The 23,925-nt window shown below is 35.1% G+C and overlaps 1 protein-coding gene across 5 annotated transcripts; it reads left to right on the forward strand.

Moving 5' to 3' along the window:
- The first annotated feature begins 7,227 nt into the window (after positions 1–7,227).
- Positions 7,228–13,812, forward strand: LOC107799542 (uncharacterized). 5 transcript variants are annotated; one of them, XM_016622667.2, is made up of 8 exons: positions 7,228–7,363; positions 7,543–7,638; positions 7,736–8,058; positions 8,155–8,284; positions 9,051–9,431; positions 12,086–12,497; positions 13,399–13,476; positions 13,572–13,812. In XM_016622667.2, exons 5-8 carry the CDS (start codon positions 9,079–9,081, stop codon positions 13,620–13,622), a joined length of 894 nt encoding a protein of 297 aa, XP_016478153.1. In that variant the 5' UTR covers positions 7,228–7,363; positions 7,543–7,638; positions 7,736–8,058; positions 8,155–8,284; positions 9,051–9,078; the 3' UTR covers positions 13,623–13,812. The 5 variants fall into 5 exon arrangements, with proteins under 5 accessions (XP_016478153.1, XP_016478151.1, XP_016478155.1 ...); XM_016622665.2 differs by having other exon boundaries at positions 8,158–8,284; XM_016622669.2 differs by having other exon boundaries at positions 7,740–8,058.
- Positions 13,813–23,925: the final 10,113 nt, after the last annotated feature.

Raw genomic sequence — 23,925 nt, forward strand, 5'->3', positions numbered from 1 at the left:
TATAAAGGCCATGCCGGAGCCAAAAAGGTCCAAGCCAAGAAGGCGGACATATTTAGAATCACTCAAGATGAGTCCAAAATGTTGCAGGAATTCAGATTAGATTCCAGAAAGAGAGGATGTTTCTACTGGTCTTACAAGACGAGTGGGCAACGCAGACATTCACAAAGGAATTGAATCCAAGAAGCTTCGACGCCTCCCGAAAGCTGAAAGAAAGCCTGCTCGAATTCCAAGAAACTATATGGGTGGATGTTCATAACCGCTATGAATCAAAAATAAGAATAAAAGATGATCAGCTCGGGTTTCCGATATCAAACAAAGGACGTGACCGAGACAGGAATCGAGATAAGTTGAAATGCATTTTTGATGCAGACCAGCGATCTTCTAAAGGTCATTTCCTTCCATATAAGAGAATCGAAGGACGTGGCAGCAAAGGGTTCTGGTCCTCGGATAGGTTCGCCCCCGATATAAAAATTGACCACGGCCGGAACAACAGATCATTACAAGAAAAAGAAGTATTGAGGGACCGGGAATCCACATATCCTAGGTTGTCGGATTACAATTTCAACATCAGTATAGTGAAATTAGTGTCAGCGATGAGGAATATAAAGAAGCACAATTCTCGAAGTCAATCAGATTTGATCCCTACCAGAGGGACCCTAACTAATGGTGCGAATATCATGGTACTCACAGCCATAGAACTGGGGACTACCGGCATATGCATGAGGAGGTGGCGACATTATTGAAGAATGGCCATCGGGGAGTTCTTGATCGACCGAGCCAAGAACAATTACAACCGCAGTCGGGACAATGCGGAGCCTTCGAAAATAACAAAAGACCCTTATCGGTTGACTATCAACATGATTTTTGAAGGAAATGGAATAACCTTCTCGGCGGCCAAGGTCTGAGATGAAGAACCAGAGTTTGGGTAAGGGCTAGAAATTATCTCGAGGGGAAGGTATTAGGCACCCCTCAAGATCCACTAGTGTGGTACCCGGCCATGTTACAATTGTGAAGTAAACAATCAAGGCTCAAATAAGGACTCGCATATAACATTGCAATTAGGCAGAGAACTTTTGAAGGCAAGTAGAGAGGGCAGAAATTTATGAAAAAGTATTTGAATAGTTTTACAAGAAGAGATGAAAGCAAATAAAGGGAAGGGGGTCCTAGGTTTTTGATTAATATGGATCACTTCAATGCAATATCCAACAATCACTCCTCAGAAGAGGGGTCGCACGTGATATTAGTGCACCGGTCATCATATCCATATTCTACCCTTCCCACCCCGTTAAGGTATTAAAGCGCGGAAAGTTTTGTTACTTATTGCATGCTAGTACCCGTCCCAATCCTATCAGTCCCGGAGGCATTTAGGACTACTAATCCTAAAGGGAAAGATATTTGGGGCCTTTTGAGAGTTTTCAAAAGACAAAAATACTAGGGCGTCAATCAAAAACACATAATACAAGTAGAGGAGAAAGCAAATAAGCAGGTAAGGCTCATGTAAACCTCCTTAAATCAGATAAGCCATGGAGTTTAGCATGTCTTGCATGTACTGGTTTGGTCTTTAAAAATTAAAGCGATAAGCGGACTGATTCAACATACTTTTAGACAGGAAGTCCGCATTAGGCTCACTCGAATGCAGTTGTTAAAGACTGAGCCACTTTAATTAGTCAACTTTACCTTAAGTGTGGGACAGAACTACTGATTGTAAAGGAGTTGCAGAATAAGATAAGTTTCAGAAAAGATTGCAGACTTAATACAAAGAAAATGGTTTAAAACGAGTTTCAGAAAACATACTTGTTTAAGAAAAAGAGTTTCCGAGTTTTAACAAAAGAACTGAATTGCAGACTGATTCAAAAGGTTTATCAGATAAGTATAAAGAAGTGAATTCAGATTGATTTGAAAAAAATATTTGTCAAATTATCAGGAAAGCAGTAAGTTTTCAGAAAATATGCACTGATTTGAGAATATTTATCAAGAAGGAAAAAGATGCACTGATTTGGTTGCAAGAAAAGTTTTAAGGGTTCATAAAACGTGCAGAAAGTCGCTTGTTTTAGCAAAAAGGGTCAGTACTGTTTTAGACGAGTGAAACAATTCTGATTTGAAGTTCCTATAGGCATGATCCCTATGAGTTACTGATTTTAATACCTTTCAAACGTTAACAGCCTTATAACCATGATATCTATATGCTGATTTATCATTAAACCTAACGATTTGCCTAATGTCATTATAAATGCAAAAATGCAAATCCTTATAGGCATAGTATCTATATGCATAGTTGCAGAAATCATAAAGTTAGATCCTATAGGCATGGTTTCTACTTGTGAGATTGCATAGATTAACAATAAAAGTCCTATAGGCATGGTTTCTACCCTTTTGTACATAAAAGTAAATCCCCTCCCCTTTTCACTAGATCCCCGAGTTTATACAAATTATTACAGACCAGAAAAATAAGACAGAAATAAAAATACATCAGCAATTACAGCTACATCCGAGCAGCCTAATTCAGACTTAGTATCTAACAATATGAGATTGAACCACTTCCGAGATCCAGATTTCCAAAGCCTTCTCTTATCTAGGGTGTTTCAGAGATCCAAGGAGTTTCAAGAAGTCCAGGCAGTGCTTACACCCAAGATATTAATTAGAAAGAGTTATAGTGCAGTGTGGAAGGGCCAACCCTCAGGTGTCCAAGTTCAGAGGGAGCTCAGGGAGGTCCCAAGGCAAGGCTCACAAGAGAGGGGCAGAACTTAGTTTCTAAGAATGAGTAAGTGTAAGAGGGGGGTTAGGGAGTGCCATGGCAACCTAGTGGTCATGCCTAGCCATATGATAGGCTGGCACGCCCCTGACCAGGCCTGTTCAGCCAACAAAGAAGAGCACAGACCTATTGAAGGTCAGACTATGGTCTGGACAGTGATTAGGACACTGCCAGACCAAAGTCTCAGGCTCAGAATACACATAAAGGGAAAGGGGAATGGGAATTGAAAGAGTTTAGGACTCAGGGAGTCCAGTCCATATACATGAACAACAATATCAAGTGTTGTCATGTTTTCTGAACCATAACTCAACATACAAAGGGTTTAGGGATGGGGATTCATATAGGAGCAGGAATAAACAAACTTGCAAAAATCAGTAAAATAAACAAAGAGAAGACTGAAGCATAAAAACATAAGAGAAAGGCAGAATTTAGACAAGAAGAGACATACCAGTTGCAGAAAAGTAAGTAGGAAGAAAAACAGAATACTTGCAGCCAAAGCACAATCAGAGAAGAGGACTCTAGCTTATGAGTTCAGAGAAAAACTCGAATGCTTTTAAGAAAAACTAAGAGTGTTTGAGAGAAGAAGTAGTGACTTATGCTGTGTGTGTTCGTGTCTCTGAAAGAGAAGAGTATAGGTATTTATAATTTTGAAAACGAGTAAAGAATAAGGTAACAAGTATAGCTTTAACACAAATATGGGCATGATCACAATCAGAATCAATTAACACAAGACTTCCCTTTAATCAAGGGATTATTGTTCAAACGGATACTAACAGGATCAAAAATAAGGAAAGAAAATCAGTTTGTAAGCAGAATGGTTGTTGCCATAAAAGGAGCAGTAAAATCATATAATAGGTATTTAAGTCCAAGTACAAGATTGTACTTATTTTTGGAAAGGGTTTAGTAAGGCCAAACCAAGAAAGAGAATCAATTAACCCTTAACAGGCGAGTAAGAGGGAAAAGTTTTGAAATCAGTTATGAGTTTGAAAATCAATCACAGAAGGGACTCAGTATATAAAGGAATGCGCAAGTAATAGACATGTGAGACCAAGCTATGGCAAAAGAAACAACATACAGTAGTAGCATAGAGCAAGCATTCGAAGCATGATAGTCAGGTTTCAGTGGTTTAGTAATGGAGAAAAGGATCAGAGGCATGCAAAAAGTCGAGTGAAAATCATAGTCGAGTTTGACAGGTAGCAAGAACTCAGAACCAAAAGAGTCACATAAAGAAAAAAGAGAGTTGAAGTAAAGGAATCACATTGAGCAATTTCAACAGACGAAGAACTTCAGGAACTCAAATAGACTCCCAAAGAACTAGGGTTTTCAAAATCAGTTAGGTTTAGAGGCGATAAACAAGTGAAACAAACAAACAAATTCAAAATCTCGAATAAACCCCAAAAATTAGGATTTTCAACATGCTAACTCAGATAGAAAAACAGGTAAACGAATGTTAACAAACAGACTAAGAAACTCAAACAAAATCTCAAGAATTAAGGTTTTAAACATGCTAACTCAGATAGAAAACAACACAAGCAAAACACAGTAAAACATGTCGAGAATCAGAGAAGAGATTCGAAATACCTTAACATAAAACCCTAATTAAAGAATAAAGAGTTTTGAAAGCAAAAAATTAAAGAAACTTTGAGAAAGATGCTTAGAAAGTTCAAACACATATAGATCCGGGGCAGATCTAAAATAAAATCGAAGGAACCTTAGAGATTAGGATTTCGTAAGAAACCCAGGCGATGAGAAAGACTTTGAAAACCATCGATCTAAGCAGGAAGATCGAACTCGAATAGTCATGGTTGGCTTGAACAAAGGTTGAAGACGACCGGAGAACAGTCATCAAGCAAAGGCTTGGTCGAAACCCCTTCAAGATCTGGTCATAGGACCTCAAAGACGAGCACGTAGAGGCCATGAGAGGCTGGTACAGGTCTCCGATGAGCCTGGGAAGCCATGAATTAGGGTTTCAGTGAGAGGCGGCGACTAGGGTTTGAGGTGGGTTGAGAGAGAGTTGACAGAAAGAAGGGATTCAAAGGCGGCGTCTATGAAGGAATGAGGTAGGTTTAGGGGTCGTTTGAAATTAAAAAGGAAAGAATCAATGGTGGTCGTTGATCTAAGTGATCAACGACCGAGATTGAACGGGGTTATGGGCTGGGTCGGTTGAGTAGGTACTGGGTCGGGTTAAAGGTAATTGGGTTGGGTATTTTGGGCTCGAATTTGGGGCTGAGTTGGGTTAATTAGGGGTGCCAAATGGCTGAAATTGAAATACAATTGAGGCTAGATTGTAAATAGCCACTTTTCCCATTTTTGTTTTATAAAAAATAGCAATAACGATTTTTAAGAACAAATTAAAAGTACCGGGTAAACAAATATAATATAAATATTAATTAAAAAATGCTAGAGTTAATTTTATAATTATAAGATGCTATCAATTACATAATACGCTATAATTGCAATTATATGCAATTTAGCTTTTAAAAATGCCAAACGAATTTGTAAAATGTGCAAAAATCACCTTAATTGTATTTTGGTGTAAATATGAGGATAAAATAAGTTATTCACCGAAAATAATAATTTTAGGAACAATTATTGAATTTATGGTATAGGCAATAACTTGGTTTTAAAAATCCTTAAAAATACCAAAATTCTTGGGTGTGCTGATATATGCACATATATGCTATTTTGAAAATATTTTGGGTATAAAATTACCTAGAAAAAAATTGAGTATCAACAGTGCGTCCTTTCAAGCGTTAGAGACTGTTCAGAAGATTTTTCGCCAAGAAAGGGATCTTCACCAACTTCCCGGTGACCTAAAGATATGCCACCGGAAAACAGGGGAACTATCTGTATAGGATAAAACTTGTCCATAGTAAATGATCAAATGATAGCACGCTACGTGGAACCGAAGACAGGTAAACAACGAATCACGTGGCAACCAATACCGGGAACATCAACTACAGTTGGTATATGATAAACCTCGAAAAAACCTGATCAACGGGAGCGGTTCGAATGTTTGCCATCAGATAACATTCAATGAAGAATATTTTCTAACATTAAACAGGCAGCCGTTGCAGATAATATTTGCATTCGTAGCCTGCCGTTTCATATTCATCAATGACCCCTTTATTATCATTCAAGAGGAGCTTGATCCTATGATCTTGTTTCCCTGAATTTAGCTATAAATAGCAGGCTTAATAACCATTGTAAGAGATGAAATTCTTGGCAAAACTTATGTTATATTCCATTCTCAAGCTCGATCAAATAACTTTATTTGCTCTTTTACATTATTCTCATTTCTGTCCTCGGAAGCATTCCTCTTGGAGCCAAGCTCGTCATTTCCTTTAATTTTAACCACCGAGTCTTATTTTTAGTCTTGTTTATTTATCACTTTTGGATCGAATAAGTTTGCTTGTCTAAAAATCACGTAACAAATTCAACTGTACCATTTTATAAGTAAACAACACAGTCTTTTTTAGGAGCTATAGCGCAAACTTTTTCATTCCCAAATGTCTAAAAGACCATGAGATTTTATTTTTAAATTTGTATTATTTTCCAAATCTTTGACAAATCGTGGTAAAAGTGTTTTTGTGTTCGATATTAGATACAGAAATAATAATATTAAATTTTATAAGATATTTCATATAATTTAAGGTTCATATGGTATAAAGATTTTTTTTTATTGAGCTAGCTAACGTGAAATTAACATTCTATCAGTTTTAGGAACTCAATTTTTTTATATCTCAGACACTTTGTCTAATGCTACTTATGTGACTTTTAAGATGATATATTTATTGACATAAAAAAATACGTGCAAAATATGTACAGTAAAACTAATATAAATAAAAATCAAAAGTGAAAGAATAGACTTATCAATTTGGACTAGAAGTAATTACTTTTGGAAAAATGACATAATTTACAACATAAAAAGGGACAAATGACATGGGATGGAGAGAGAATAATGTAGTGCAATATTTTAATTAAAGAAAAAAAGAACAGAAAGAAAGACAAATAGAAGAAGAAAAAGAAAAGGAAGCAAAAAAGGAGCGAGGAGGATGAAGAGAAGAGAACAGAAGAGAGAGAACCTTTTGAATTTGCTAAAGAGTTTGTCCAGACTCTTGGTCTTGGCCTCCAAGTCAGCCAAAACTAAGATAAAGCTAACCATAGTTAACTTAACTCACCAAGGTTAGGTCAATCACACTAGAGAGCCATTGAACCGGTTAGCGAGAAAGGTCCATGATTAAAATATTGACAATTAAAATTTATTACACTGACGCCTCATAAAGATTCCGTCGATCAACTTAACGTCGTCGAGGAAAATGCAGCGTATAAGGGGGGCACAGTAACGCCGTAACGGAACGAATTGACGGTTCAAATGAGGAGAGCTCTTCACCGTTTGATAAAAATATCGACGGTCAGAGATTAAACGGCGTGTTGAAGTTGAAACGGGGGTTGTATAAAAATATGGGTTCAAAGGCCAGAGAGGCTATTTTTGTTGTATCACAGAGTGGGAGAAAAAGAAGAAGATAGTGAGAGCACTTTTTTTCTCTCTGTATTTTTTCTCTAATAATTTTCTTTCAAATTTCTCCGGAAAATTTCCTCCAAATTATGGTGAGTGAAAATGTCTAAGTGTTAATTGCGTGAAGATCTAAAACTCTGTAATTCCATCTTTTCTTCGAAATAAACCGCAGATGAGATGAATAACTTTGTAAATTCGAATGTGTAGTTTATTGTTTATGAGGTTAATCGGGAAAATTTACATATATCAGGAACTATTTTTTGATCTGCAGATACATTTTAAAGAGGCTTTCTTTTGAAGGATTTTTGAGTTTTGAATTCTTCAGCTAATTGTGAAGATTTGGGTCGTGGGATTATGTTTCTTTGAGGTCTGTAATTTGAACTGTTACTCGATTTTCATTGGGTTTTCTCTGCTAAAGTTTGGTAATTGACATGAAAATTTGCTTTTTCTGTAATTTTTGTTAGGCAGGCGCTGCATTTGGAGAGATTCAGTTGAGATATTGGAAGAAATCTGAAGTATAGAGATCATGTTGAAAGATTTTAAGATCGGAATTGAACTCGAAATCTGATGAACGAAGCGCTGAAATGTCGTCATTTTTACTGAAGAATCTCTAATTTTTCGACTAATAAATTGAGTTTACAGAGTTTTAAAATCGCAATTCTTCTCAAATCGGTTCATCTGGTAGCGAACCCGATTCAATTTGCCATTGACGAAGCTCACAGACGAAGAAAGAAAAGATTTTCTCAGCCAATCGATGGTGGTATGAGGCAAAATCAAAAAAGATAAGGTAAGCATATCAGTTATCGGTGAAAATCGGTTTCAGTTAAAGAGTTTGATTTTGCGTTTTTCAATGACAAAATCTTACGTTTTGTTCTTCTTGTAGCAGACTGTTGACAGATCCTGATTGCCATAGAATCTTGTTTGAGACGCTCTCCCGAGTGCCGATAGCTCCATACGAGCATCAATTTCCATTTTTGGAGTCTAAAAAGAGGGACAAACCATTTTACACAAAGGTAAAAATTTCGGCTAATGCGATTTTGTTCTTGCTGGCTAGCCCTCTTTCCCTTCGATTGTGCCATTTTCATGAGGTTGTGAGCTCCCTCTGTCGGTTTCTGTTGATTTTCATCTCCAAAACTTCAGAGCTTTTTTCACCAGTCCTATAAAAAAATTCCAGTAAACTCTGTTTTCTCTAATCTCAGTGGGGTTCTGTTTCCATTTTTCTGGGAATAATCCTTTCCTCCGATTCTGAAAATTGTCAAGAATTTTTTGTAACTAAGGGTGAAATGTTGATTATCATATGTTCTCTTTTTTTTTTTTGGTTTCATTTAGAGTATTTGTAGAAATGTTGTTTCTCCGAACATCTTTTTGGTTTCTTCAAACAGGGAGTTTTGTTTTCACTTTTGTTTGGCCTTCATATATTTTGATATGAAAAAGCATCCATTTTCCTTCTTTCAGATGCTCAGTGATAGAAAATTCTACAATTTTCCTTGAGATTTTCTCAGCAATCACACAGATGGTGCAGTATTCACGTATCTTATTTTTGTTTTGTACGATTTTACCAGAGCTGTATCTTTCTGCATTTGGACAATTATTTCCTAAATTTAGATAGGATAACTTTCAATTTCTGATCACGAATTTATTTTCTGCCAATTTCCCAAAAAAAAAAAAAACTTTTCTTCTTTTTGTTGCTATAATTAGTGGTAAGTTAACTGCGGTTAGTAGTAATGGAAAAAGTTTAACCTGAGTTAATTAATTTTTGTGTTTGGTTGGATATTACAGGTGCGCGTGGTGTATATAAAAACCAGAGATGGAGAAAAATTCGAGAGACGGATTATTATTGCGATCAGCTCAGAACCTTCAGAAAGAGACGAAGTCAGCTGCTGCTACGACGTCGTCTGATTTCGTGTTACAGTGGGGGAACCGGAAAAGACTTCGGTGCATGAAGGTACAGAATAAGAATATTAGTCATAAAAGTAATAATAATGACTCGGCCGATTCAGTGGCGGTTCAGAGAATTCCGGTTCGAGTTGATCGACGGGTTGTGAGATCTGATCTAAATAAGGACTCCGGCAATCAACCCGCTACCACTAACACTGCCAATAGTAACGGTTATTTGAATCTCCGGCAGCGTGGGGCGTCCCCTTCCCATCGGAATCTCAGGTAAACTTTTTTCTCCTTTTTTCCTTCTGAAAATGCTTGTTTATCGCGTGATTGTACACGCTCCGGCGTGCTGTGAGGTCAGTAACGGCAGATGAAAGGATCGTAATCTAATGTGTAGTGCTCCTTCTCCCTTCATTTTCTAGTATCTAAATTTATAATTTGTGATCTACTACAAATTATAAATGTTTTTAAGGCTGTAAAATGAGAAGTATGAATTTAAATTATTTTCAAATATAATTTAATTGTTCTTTTTATGCCAGACTAAAAAGAAAAAGAAAATCGAATAAATTTGGACATAGAGAGTATTTACTTGCAGAAGAGGAGTATGTAGTACAATTTTCAGATATATATGCTCTATATGTAAAACTCATATCAAATATTTAGTTATAAGTTTGGAAAAAGCTTAAAGCATTAATCGTAGCCAATTTAAACAAATATGAAGCACACTTTTCATTATGTGAAAAAGCTAAAATCACTTTTTTTAAAAACTGAGTGGACATGAACAGGGTATTGACAACATAGGGGTTCAAAAAACATAAAGTTGGTACTTGGCATCTAAAACTTGATAGCCTTAGCTTAATGTTTTTTATCACCACTATATGAGCTGAGCTGGTATTATTGTACGGCTTGAAGGGTGGGTTATTAACTTATTATTTTTATAAAGAAATTCTATTACGTTGAGGGGTGAAGAAAAGAAAAATGAGGCAGTAAAAATGTTAGTGCGGAGAAAGTGATACAACTAGACTCGTGAGCCTGGGGTTATAGTGGACGAGCTTTTCTTCACTGGATATTTTATTGTGGGTGCTCACGTTTTGTAAGCTTGATACCCATTTTCAGAATGCTCCAGAGTAAGGGATCGTTTGGTTGGAATCCGATTTATATCGGTATAACTTATGTCGGCATAAGTTATATTGGGATAAATTATGTTGGAATTAGTTATGCTGAGATTGTTGTTTATTCATTGTTTGGTATGTTGTATTAAGAATGACAATTGCATAATTTCTAAGAAGAAGGTATACGTTATACCGGTGCTAATTACCCCACCTTTTATAAGGTATAAGTTATCCCGGTGTTAAAATTAACATCGGATAACTTATACCTAATTTGCTAACCAAATAGAGTATTAAGGTGGTATTAAATTTTTATACCACCCTTATACCTTCTTATAATTTATACCGGTATAAGTTATGCCAGTATAAGTTATATTGTGATAAGTTATGCTGAGATTGTAGTTTATTCATTGTTTGGTATCTTGTATTAAGAATGACAATTGCATAATTTCTAAGAAGAAAGTATAAGTTATATTGGTGCTAATTACCCCACCTTCTATAAGGTATAAATTATCTCAGTATTAAAATTAACACCAGAATAACTTATACCTGATTTACTAACCAAGTAAAGTATTAAAGTGATATTAAATTTTTATATCATCCTTATATCTTTTTATACCTCGTGTCAAACGACCCCTAAGGGTTTTGAATGAATTGATTGAACGCAAGTGCTAATGTCATTGATCCGTCACAATTGCTTGAATGAGGTGGATTACTACATTAAATAATTGGTTCTTAATTAATTATTTGGCTGATAAACTGTATTTAATGTTTAGCTCTTTCTGTGCTCCCCTCTCCATTTGGATCTTTTTTTTCCTTGGTCAAATAATTGGTTCTGATTGGGTTGAATAATCAAATCAATTGACCTTGACATTGTCTCTCTTTGTGTTTCTTGCTCTTGTTTAGATGGGCGTTGATCATATAAGATTGGGGTCTTTAAAACATTCAGATCCTACCACATCTGACTACTTTGTCTGAATTCTCTCGGCTGTTACTCTCCTCCAGATTAGATTTAGTAAATGCAAAAAAAAAAAAAAAAAAAAAAGAAGAAGGTGATTTGGTCTTATCTACTTAAGTTTTTGTGGACATAATTACTCTTTCTTGTCATGTCATAGGAGTTAGAGTTACTGGTAATATAATTAAAATGCGTACAAATTGACTTAAAAACATTATTACATTATTTAAAAATATATTGGTTATGCACCAAGGTATAGTTTCAACTATATAGATGAAGAAGAACAAATAAAAGAAAATATATATTTAAAAATTAATTGTTGAGATATTGGATGGGCAAATGGTGGATTGATTGTAGTACATGTGAAGCTGAAGAAATTCCTACTTTTAAATCGTCATACTCAAGAAGGGGCTTAGGTATGTGGGTCCACCTTTTCCCTACAATTGATAGCATCCCACAGCCATTACTATTCCAATCTTGTAATCAAGACACGTAATCTTCTCTACAATTCCAATCGGACGGCTCCTACTCTGCCATTGCACCCTACTTTTTTCTCTTCCAATCCGGGACTAATAATCCACTGCTATACCCATTATTCATGTTCTATCTCTTTCTACACATTGGATTCACTTTCACAGGTCCATCTTCTTTCTCTCCTTTATTAGTTTCTCCATTATAGTTCCCATCTACCTTCCCCAAAACAGCCATTTTGACGAATCTCAGATCTAGACCAACGCTAAGGTTATTTTGGTAATTACACTCTTGGCTAAACTTTTTGTTTATTTTAACAATTTTATTTTTTTAAAAAAGGAAAAGTGCTTTTTGTTTTTATATTGTTATATGACGAATTGGGTTTTTGTTATTCTCAGGAATTCAGAGAGTACAACTGCGATGAGAGAAAGGAGCAACGGGTTAAGAGGGATGGCTTCTCCGGACAAAGTGGGTGCGCACGATAAGCGAGGTAGTGCGCACGTTAACCACCACAACCACCACCAAAACAGTAAGACAAACAATAATGATGATGCTAGTAACAACCACCATCACCATCACCGCGGTGTAGGGGGCGGGTCTGCATCGTCGGAAACAGCGCACGACAGCAAGAAAGGCGGAGGAGGAGGTGGGTCTTCGTCGGGGAGCGACGCGATTCCGATGGTGTGGCCACCGAAGTTTGTGATCGGCTTAACAAATAAGGAGAAAGAGGAGGATTTCATGGCCATCAAAGGCTCAAAGCTACCTCAACGACCCAAGAAAAGAGCCAAATTCATTCAACGTACGCTCAATGTAAGCTTTTACTTTTCCCCTTTCTTCTCCGTTACTCTATTATTTTATTTTTATTTATTTCTAACCTTTTTGGTTTCCCCTAACTTTACTCAATAAAACTTTGGTAATAGGGTCATGATAGTAACATTTTGAGTTAATGATATGTTTTGAGCTCTATCTGAACCAATACAAATTAGAATATTTTTGATAAAAAGAAACTTCTATTCTATGTTATTCCATTAAACAAAATTTGGGTTTTGCTGTTAATTAAAATTTTGTACTAAATCAGATATATATAGAATAGGTCTGTCGAAATAATCAATTGGACTGTACGTTAAAAAAAAATAGACTGTACGTTTGTGGTATCTTAATTATTATTTTTTTTTTCAAAAAAAAGGAATTGTGTTTTGGGTAGTGGTATTTGGTGGGGCTACGATATTTATGGATGCTTAGCTTTGGCTTTTTCCTCATTGGGGCATAAATAGCTAGGATAAAAAAGTGTAACAGAGCTATAAGGACGGCGAGTGGGAGTTTTGAGGGGACACGTGTTATCTTTAGGCACGGATTCTTCTGAGTATACTGGGGCACCACTAAAATTTTGGAGAATGTTCGGTAAACTTTTAATAAACATTGTTTTTAAAAAAATGTGAATTAGCTAAAAAGAATTAGTTTAATTTAAAACTGACTTGGTAAGGACAAAAACCTGGAACAACTCTAGGCATATTATCTTCAATGATTTGAATAGCATTAATAATAATATATTAATATGGCTATAAGTTTTAATGTTAGGTTCTTATGGACCCTTCCCTTCCCTTCCCTTCCCATGTTAATAATAACCGTAATTACGTATAATTTGTATGAAAAAAGCTATAGAATATTATTTAATTAATCAACTAATAAGCTTCGTATGTCAATTATGTAGCTGATAAGTCCAGGGGCATGGCTTTGTGATTTGTCCTTGGAGCGGTATGAAGTTAGAGAGAAGAAAGTAACTAAGAAGGTATCATTTTTTATTTGGGTGTCAAAATTAATAATTTCCATTTCTATTTCAATTTTGGGGTTAGGATAATAGAATATTTCTTCTTAATTTTGCAGAGACCAAGAGGGCTAAAAGCTATGGGAAACATGGAATCTGACTCGGAGTAGACTGTCTTCTGTTTGCCAATGTTTCATTGAGTGAGAAAAGGAAAAGGCAAAAAAGAAAAAAGAAAAAAGAAAAAAGAAAAAACCACGTGAGTGCAAATATGAGCTGTTGGTAATCCTCAAGATCAATGTACTTCTTTTTCATGGTTTTTCCCCTTGGCATCAATTATAAGAAGAAAAAAATGTTTAGCCATATATAATTTTGCTCTATTTTAAGTTGTTTCCCTACAAATTTTCCTTCTGACAAATATAAAAGATAAAGATATGAAATAAATAAAATCATGACCTAAAGTTTCTCTTTCCTTGTTTTTTAAATCTTTCCAAACCAAGAAAACAATGTAAGAAACTGAAAATGGCAAAAAAGTAAGGGAAAAGTTTAAATTTGGAGATTGAAAATTGTGTCAGTTTTAAATAACTTGAGCTAATAATTTGTGAAAAATAAATTACCTTTTACTTCGATCGTAAAGGAAGAAAAGTTGGATTATATTGGTCAAGTTGGATTCTCTTATTTGTACCATTTGTCTATGTTTTGAAGTCTATTTTCCAATTCGTCTCCCATTTTAGATTATGACTCTGTTACTTGTTCCATTTTAATCTAATCATTTTAACTTAAGCAAACTTTGAAAGTATTGAGAATGATTCATTTATTGATTCATGATCCGTCTGAATTTAATTCAACTCATCCAATCACGTAGAACGAATTTTCAAAAAGGGTACTACTCTCTTCGTTCACTTTTACTTGTCCACGATTGACTTTGTACGTTTTTTTAAGAAATAATAAATAAAGTGTATAATTTACCATGATATCCATATTAATTGGTGTATAGTCTTAATGGATTTGAAAAATAATTTGGAATGAATAATTAATGTTAAGCGCAAAACAGGAATAATAAATTATTTTTCTTTTGATATGCAAAAGTGTACTAGTAAAAGTGAAAATCTATTTTTAAAATAGTGAAAAAATCTTGGTATCCATGGGCAAAAGCAAAGGAAACTAAAACACCAAAGGACAAAATAAGGAACAACTTTGCCTGCCCTTTGTTTTGGCGTATGTATTAAAGATTGATACATTAATTTTTTATGTAATATATGGGCGTTACGCAATCTCACGCTGGCCCTTTAACATTTTGGTCTTTTATAAACATAAACATCACTACAATGAAAGTGTTTTGTCATTTTTTATGGATGTTAAAAAACAATGAAAGTCGTATATTTTTGCGGTAAAATAAAATAAGAAAAACAAGGATCGCTCTCTTGCATGCTAACGGCTTCCCAGCAATGCCTCATGACCCCTTAAACGCATCTCATGGCCTCCTGGTAAGGAATCAAACTTTCAAGCAAGTAAATAATTTTCTTTACTTGTGTCTCTTCCCCTAAATACAGTATTGTCTTTTATTATTGCAATCAAGCTTTCTTTCATTCTAAATTCTTTTTTCTGTTCTGTCAATTGCTCTTGACTTTAGTTTTCTCGTACAACACTGACAGTCTCGTCTAGCATACTGAAGGGACCCAAGTTGGCGGATAGTAACTGTACGGACATCGGTTGTTTGGTTATTTAGCTTTACGTCGCCCTTCCAAGAAATCTCAGGAAGGCGCCGTGTAACAATTTATTTGATAAGAGAAGATGTTTGAAGTTATTAAAAAGATATCATACACAGTGTTTGGTATGAAATCAAATATCAAAAAATATTTTTAAATTTTTTCATGTTTGGTTGATTTAAATATTTTAGAAAATATTTTCTTCATGAGCTCATTTTCCTCCAATTGAAGGAAAATATTTTCATTGTTAAGAGAATGAAAAATATTTTCCAATTTTTTTTAACCTTCACCCGCCCAATTTCCCATCCCCACCAAACCCCACCCAACCGACCCCCATACACCCACCTACCCCTATCCCCACCCCCACCCTCCCCCCCACTCTACCCCCACACCCACCTACCCCTATCCCCACTCTACCCCCACACCCACCTACCCCTATCCCCACTCTACCCCTTCCCCGCACCCCTACCCTAAATAAAAATATTTTTAAGAGTACTTTCTTTTCATGTTGTGGATAGAGTACTTTTTTTCATTTCAACAAAATGAATATTTTCTTTTATTTCAACCAAAAAAAGTATATTTTTTTTCATCATGTAGAAAAATTATTTTCTTTTATTTTAACAAAATATTGTAGTAAAAATATTTCTTTCATTTCAACAACATAAATATTTTTTTTCTCATGATGTAGAAAAAATATTTTCTTTCATTTTAACAAATGAGTATTTTATTTTCATGTTGTAGAAAAAATATTTTCTTTTTCAACAAAAAAGAGTTATTTTAGTTATAGAGCACAAATTTCAACGTTATTTTTGCGTGAAAAAGTAAGCAACACATTAGTTCCTTTGGGATTGTGTGAGTATTCTAATAAATAATTAAATTATTAAAGAAAATAGAGTTCTGAAAACGCTGGGTATGTGGAATTCTTTTTGGGGGGGAGGGGGGCGCATAGGAAACATTGAAATTTAGGGGAAATGGGGTGTGAAGAGTAGTAAAAAATTATTTTCTTAAAAATTATTTTCTACTATCTAACCAAACACTAAAATATATTTTCCTGAAAAAAGAGAAGCCACTGTAAATCTTAATTTCTGAAATCTTAGTTGAAGTTTACTCTGACATTTTCTAATTTCAAGCTTATTTTCAAATATTTTGATTCAATGGTTGAACACTTGAACTTTTCCATTTGAAGAAAACTTTACAATATGCACCAACGCCTATCCATATTTCAGGGAGGTGTCAAATGTAGAGTTATTAACCAAAATCATCCTTATTGTTTGACCATAACTTTCATTACATCCTTATAATATTTCACTTAATAGCAAAAATTCTTAAGTTAACCAAAAATACTCCTTTTTGTTATAAAATAAAGACTGTAAAGTAAAGACAAGTATAGAGAGAAACTGTTATATTATTCGAATTCAAACTGATGTACATAATGAACTGAAATCTCTTCTATTTATAGAAGAAAGGAAGCTGCTGTGTAAGCTGCTACTATACCAGATATGGATAACCTTCTACTGAGAGCAATGTTTATCCATAACGGAGTACTGAAAGGATAAGCTTATTATACCGGATATGGATAATCTTCAACCGGGGGTAATGTTTATACATAACTGGGTACTGAAAGGATAAACTTATTATACCCGGTATGGATAATCTTCTACCGGGGGTAATGTTTATCCATAACTTGGTACTGAAAGGATAAGCTTATTATACCCGGTATGAATAATCTTCTACCGGGGGTAATATTTATCCATAACCGGGTACTGAAGTGATAAGCTTCTTCAGGAAGCTTATTTCCAATAGAGTACTAAATAGATAAACATATTTACGGTGGAGTCCCATATGGATAAGCTTCTTCAAGAAGCTTATTTACAACGGAGTACTAAATGAACATCCATAATATAATATATTTATAACACTCCCCCTTGGATGTTCATTAAAAGATAATGTGCCTCATTAAAACCTTACTAGGAAAAACCACATGGGAAAAAATCCCAGTGAAGGAAAAAGAGTACACATATTTAGTAAGATGCATTGCTAGGTGCCTCATTAAAAACCTTATAAGGAAAACCCCATGGGAAAAAACCTTAGTAAGGGAAAAAGAGTGCATCGCGTATTTTACTCCCCCCGATGAAAACCTTGTTTCAAATATTTGAGTCTCCGCATTCCAATCTTGTATACCATCTTCTCAAAAGTTGAAGTTGGCAAGGATTTAGTAAATAAATCTGCTGGATTATCACTTGAACGGATTTGTTGCACATCAACGTCATCACTTTTCTGAAGATCGTGTGTGTAGAATAATTTTGGTGAAATGTGCTTCGTTCTATCTCCTTTTATAAATCCTCCATTCAATTGGGCTATGCATGCAACATTGTCTTCGTATAAAGTTGTGGGTCTTTTCTCACATTCCAAACCACATTTTTCTCGAATAAAATGAATTATTGATCTCAACCATACGCATTCCCTACTTGCTTCATGAATAGCTATTATCTCAGCGTGATTTAAAGAAGTAGCAACAATAGATTGCTTTGTGGAGCGCCATGATATGACGGTACCTCCATATGTAAATACGTACCTGGTTTGAGATCGTGCTTTATGGGGATCAGATAAATAACCTACATCTGCATAGCCAACAAGATCTGCAATATCTTTGTTAGCATAAAACAAACCCATATCAAGAGTTCCCTTTAAATATTGCAATATATGCTTAATCCCGTTCCAATGTCTCCGTATAGGAGAAGAACTATATCTTGCTAGTAAATTAACAGAAAATGCTATGTCCAGGTCTTGTAGCATTAGCAAGATACATTAGTGCACCAATTGCACTGAGATAGGGTACTTCGGGACCAAGGAGTTCCTCGTCCTCTTCTGGAGGTCGGAACAAATCCTTATTCACTTCAAGTGATCGAACAACCATTGGTGTACTCAATGAGTGCGCTTTGTCCATGTAAAAGCGTTTTAAGACCCTTTCTGTATAGACAGATTGATGGATAAAGATCACGTCTGCTAAATGTTCAATTTGCAGACTAAGACAAAGTTTTGTCTTTCCAAGATCTTTCATCTCAAATTCTTTCTTAAGATATTCAATCGCCTTTTGGAGCTCTTCTGGAGTTCCAACAAGATTTATGTCATCAACATAAACAATAAGTATAACAAATTCTGATGTCATTTTCTTTATAAAAATTACATGGACAAATAACATCATTTATGTAACCTTCTTTCAGCAAATATTCACTAAGGCGATTATACCACATGCACCCAGATTGTTTTAAACCGTATAAAGATCTTTGTAATCTGATTGAATACATTTCCTGAGATTTTGCTTCAGGCATTTTAAATCCTTCAGGGATTTTCATATAAATTTCATTATCAAGTGAACCGTACAGATAAGCTGTAACTACATCCATTAGATGTATTTCGAGCTTTTCATGTAGTGCTAAACTGATGAGATATCGAAATGTTATGGCATCCATAACAGGTGAATATGTTTCATCAAAATCGACTCCAGGTCGTTGTGAGAATCCTTGTGCAACAAGACGAGCTTTGTATCTTTCAACCTTCATTTTTATCATTCCTTTTTCACACAAAAACCCATTTATGACCAACTGGTTTTATACCAGTAGGTGTTTGGACTACTGGTCCAAAGACCTCTCTTTTAGCAAGTGACTTCAACTCCGATTGAATTGCCTCTTGCCATTTTGGCCAATCAGATCTTTGTCGACATTCTTCGACAGATCGAGGTTCAAGATCCTCACTATCTTGTATAATATTAAGTGCAACATTATATGCAAAAATATTATCCACCACTATTTCAGATCGATTTAAATTAATCCCATCACCGATCGAACTTATTAAAAGTTCCTCACTCACATGAGCTTTGGGTTCATTGATTTCTTCAGGAATCTCAGAACTAATCAGATTTTGGGTCTCTTCAGGAGATCCCTTCATAGTATCGTTTTGATCATTTGTCGATTTTCTTTTTCGAGGATTTCGATCCTTAGAACCCAAATGCCTACCATGCTTCAGGCGTGCTTTAGGTTCACTATCTCTTATGCTAGTAGATGGTCCTACTGGGACATCAATTCGGATAGGCACATTCTCTGCTGGGATATGTGACTTAGTTATCCTTTTCAAATCAGTAAATGCGTCTGGCATTTGATTTCCTATATTCTGTAAATGGATGATCTTCTGGACCTACTGATTACATATAGGGGTACGAGGATCAAAGTGAGATAATGATGAAAATTTTCACACAATTTCTCTTTTGATTTCCTTTTTCTCTCCCCGTAATTGTGGAAAATTTGTTTCATCAAACCGACAATTTGCAAATCGAGCAGTAAATAAATATCCTGTCAATGGTTCAAGATAGCGATAATAGAGGGTGATTCAAACCCAACATATATTCCTATCCTTCTTTGTGGTCCCATCTTACTACGTTGTGGTGGTGCTACTGGCACATATACAGCACATCCAAAAATTCGTAGATGGGCAATATTTGGTTCATGACCAAAAACTAATTGTGACGGAGAATATTTATTATAATGTATCGGTCTGAGACGGATAAGTGATGCTGCATGCAAGATAGCATGACCCCAAGCAGTAGTGGGCAATTTTGTTTTCATAAGTAGTGGTCTTGCTATCAATTGCAGGCGTTTAATAAATGACTCTGCAAAGCCATTTTGAGTATGAACATAAGCTACAGGATGTTCAACTTTTATCCCAACGGATAGACAATAATTATCAAAAGCTTGAGATGAGAATTCTACAGCATTATCAAGGCGAATAGCCTTTATAGGATAATCTGAGAATTGTGCCCTTAATCGAATTATTTGGGCTAATAGCTTTGCAAACGCCAGGTTGCGAGATGATAGTAGGCCCACATGAGACCATCTTGAAGATGCATCTATTAGGACCATAAAATATCTAAACAACCCACTTGGTGGGTGAAAAGGTCCACATATATCCCCATGTATACGCTCTAAAAAGGCAGGGGATTCAATACCAACCTTCATTGGTGATGGTCTAGTGATCATTTTTCCTTAATAACAAGCATCATAAGAAAATTCGTCATTTGTAAGAATCTTCAAGTTCTTTAATGGATGTCCACTCGAATTTTCAGTAATTCGTCTCATCATTATTGATCCGGGATGGCCCAAACGGCCATGCCAAAGCACAAAAGTATTTGAATCCGTAAACTTCTGGTTTACGATAGAGTGTGCTTCAATTGTACTAATTTTTGAATAATATAAGCCAGAAGATAAAGTTGGTAACTTTTCTACAATGCATTTCTGGCCAGAAATATTCTTTGTAATACAAATATATTCCATGTTCATTTCATCTATTGTCTCAACATGATACCCATTTCGGCGGATATCTATAAAACTCAACAAGTTTCTTCGGGACTTGGAGGAGAACAATGCATTGTCTATAATAAGTTTTGTTCCCTTAGACAGAAATATTATGGCTCTTCCGGAGCCTTCAATCAAACTTATATTACCAGAAGTTGTTGAAACATTTGCTTTTTCCTTATGCAAATAAGAAAAGTATTTTTGATCGTTGAATATGGCATGAGTTGTTCCACTATCAATAACACAAATATCTTCATGATTTGTCTTTGATCCAAACATAATTTGAGGGTTATCCATATTCTCTAATACTTTCAAAGTATTTGCTCGAGATGTCAGAGTCTCGTGCTGATAACGTGTTATAAAATAAAGACTGAAAAGTAAAGACAAGTATAGAGAGAAACTGTTATATTATTCGAATTCAAACTGATGTACATAATGAACTGAAATCTCTTCTATTTATAGAAGAAAGGAAGCTGTTGTGTAAGCTGCTACTATACCAGATATGGATAATCTTCTACTGAGAGCAATGTTTATCCATAACGGAGTACTGAAAGGATAAGCTTATTATACCCGATATGGATAATCTTCTACCGGGGGTAATGTTTATCCATAACTGGGTACTGAAAGGATAAGCTTATTATACCCGGTATGGATAATCTTCTACCGGGGGTAATATTTATCCATAACTGGGTACTGAAAGGATAAGCTTATTATAGCCGGTATGGATAATCTTCTACCGGGGGTAATGTTTATCCATAACTGGGTACTGAAAGGATAAGCTTATTATACCCGGTATGGATAATCTTCTACCAGGGGTAATGTTTATCCATAACTGGGTACTGAAAGGATAAGCTTATTATACCCGGTATGGATAATCTTCTACCGGGGGTAATATTTATCCATAACCGGGTACTAAAGTGATAAGCTTCTTCAGGAAGCTTATTTCCAATAGAGTACTAAATAGATAAACATATTTACGGTGGAGTCCCATATGGATAAGCTTCTTCAAGAAGCTTATTTACAACGGAGTACTAAATGAACATCCATAATATAATACATTTATAACACTTTTTTAGATTTTCCATCCACTTGTAACTGAATCTTTATTAATCACGTGACCCCTTCTTCTTTTTTTTTTCCTATTTTCACAACTAGTATACGTACCCGTCGATGCGCGGATTGTAAAAATATATATTAGCATGATAATATTGCTCTTAATTATTTGTTCATTTGAATTCTATTGAAAGTATGGTATGACAAAAGCAGCTTTCTTGAAATGAGAAATAAATTGTGAAATATTCCAAGAGTTAAAAGTGATAAAGACATTCATAGGTGTACTCTGGCCTGTGAAAATATGCACTACAAATGCAAGAATGCAAAATGAACAGAAAGTAAACAATAATGTTAGTACTAATTTGTATGCCTCATTCTCATTATGGTTTATTCAGCTAAATGGAAACTTAAATCTTTTTGTATTATTACACAGCCGTTAAACTATTCCAATTGTATCCAAAGATGAACCTAACACTCTCAAGATTGTATATGACCGTGGTGTGATCGGCACAACTCATGACTAGTACATGGGTAATTTCTTACTTTACAGAACTATGTAGATTTTTCTCCAGTCTACTTTTTGGGCATAAATCTTTCACCTTTAGTCTTTGCTTTAAAAGGCATTATTCTAGCGACCAATAGATTCTGGTACTTAATTTATTTGTGTTGTAGTTGATTGGTAAGCTCATTCATAATCATGTAAAGTTTATCATGTGATCACTCAGATGCAATAAATTGTACTTTTCCGCTCCATTCAAACCAATAGCAGTCCTTTTTCACCCATCTTTTTATTATTTCTCTTACTTGAGCTAAAATAGATTCTCTTACTCAAGGCATTTGACTATATAAAACATAATATTTTTCAAGAAAAAGAATGCGATTTAAAATAAACAGTGAAGGTGGTTGGCATTGTAGAATCAGAGACAACACTGGCTTTGACTCCCCAGTAGGAAGGCTTTGATCGAGTGGACAAGTTTGGGTACACTATGCAAGGGGTATTCAATGGATATAGAGATGAATGAAGTGACCTCAATGGCTGACTATGAGCAAAGAAATGTTGCCTTTAGACTCTAAGCTTGGACGCGAAAGTGAGGTAGCACTATGGAGGATTGAGCAATGGCAAAAAATTCTCCCATGATGTAAATGTTGAATTATAAGAAAGTTATTTACCGGATGTTTGTTTTCTATTAGCTTGTGTATTCTTAGCAACTTTCACAAAAATCAGTCTTCCAGCAACAATCTGCAACCGATAGATCATGTCAATGATAGAACAAAAAAAGGGGAAACAACAAGACTCTTCAGACAACCAACATTCGATATTTCACCAGGAGGTAAAAATGAAACAAAATTAAATACACTTTATAATACTGGAAAATAAATTCCTTTGGGGAAGTAAAAGAGCTTTCTACAAAGACATAATGCCACTTAAATTCCTGCTGATTGTTGAGGATTTCTTAATTATAGCAGAGCAGAATCTTTTCCCTGACCCTTATAGTTGATTATCTTTTTTTTCGCGACATTCTTACAAAGCCAAGATTTGGAACAACAAAAAACAATCAAAACAATCTCTCTCTCTCTTTCTCTCACAAAAAAGCCATCTACTTTAAATTTCTGAAATAATCCATAAAATCAAGACTATATTTTAAATTACTTTAGATTTGGAACTTCATTTATTTGTGTTGTAGTTGATTGACAAGGTCATTCATAATCATGTAAAGTTTATCATGTGATTACTCAAATGCAATAAATTATACTTTTCCGCTTTATTCAAACCAATAACAGCCTTTTTTCACCCATCTTTTTATTATTTCTCTTACTTGAGCTAAAATAGATTCTCTTACACAAGACATTTGAGTATATAGAATATAATATTTAACAAAAAAAAGAATGCGATTTAAAATAAATAGCAAGAGTAAGCTTAGAATCACGTAAGTCTAATAAACATCATAAGACAAACATCATAGAGTACAATGAAAGAAAAACAGCACCAAACCAGAACAATAGCACAATTATGAATCAGTTCTAGAACCCTATACATAGGAAATCAAATACTAATGGCATTAAAAATAAGAGAGCGGATGGATAATTGTCCTACCTTAGGTTCTTTTACTTCTTTCAACTCATCTCCAAAAATAGCTCTAAGGCCTTAACTGCTAGAGCATTCCCAGTATACCCATCAATTGTAGGTACATAGGCTATGTAACTACCCGACCAGTCATTTCATGAGTTACCGCTCCGTTTCCCCTATTTCTACTTCTCATTGCCCTGTTCAGTTGTATTATGTGTTATCGGGTTGGTTGGCTCGGGTTCGGAGAGGTCTTGGTAAGGTTTGGACACTTAGTCTCTTTTGAGTAAGCTTAAGTTGA

This window comes from Nicotiana tabacum, chromosome 1, assembly GCF_000715075.1.
Source record: "Nicotiana tabacum cultivar K326 chromosome 1, ASM71507v2, whole genome shotgun sequence".
NCBI classification, from domain to species: Eukaryota; Viridiplantae; Streptophyta; class Magnoliopsida; order Solanales; family Solanaceae; genus Nicotiana; species Nicotiana tabacum.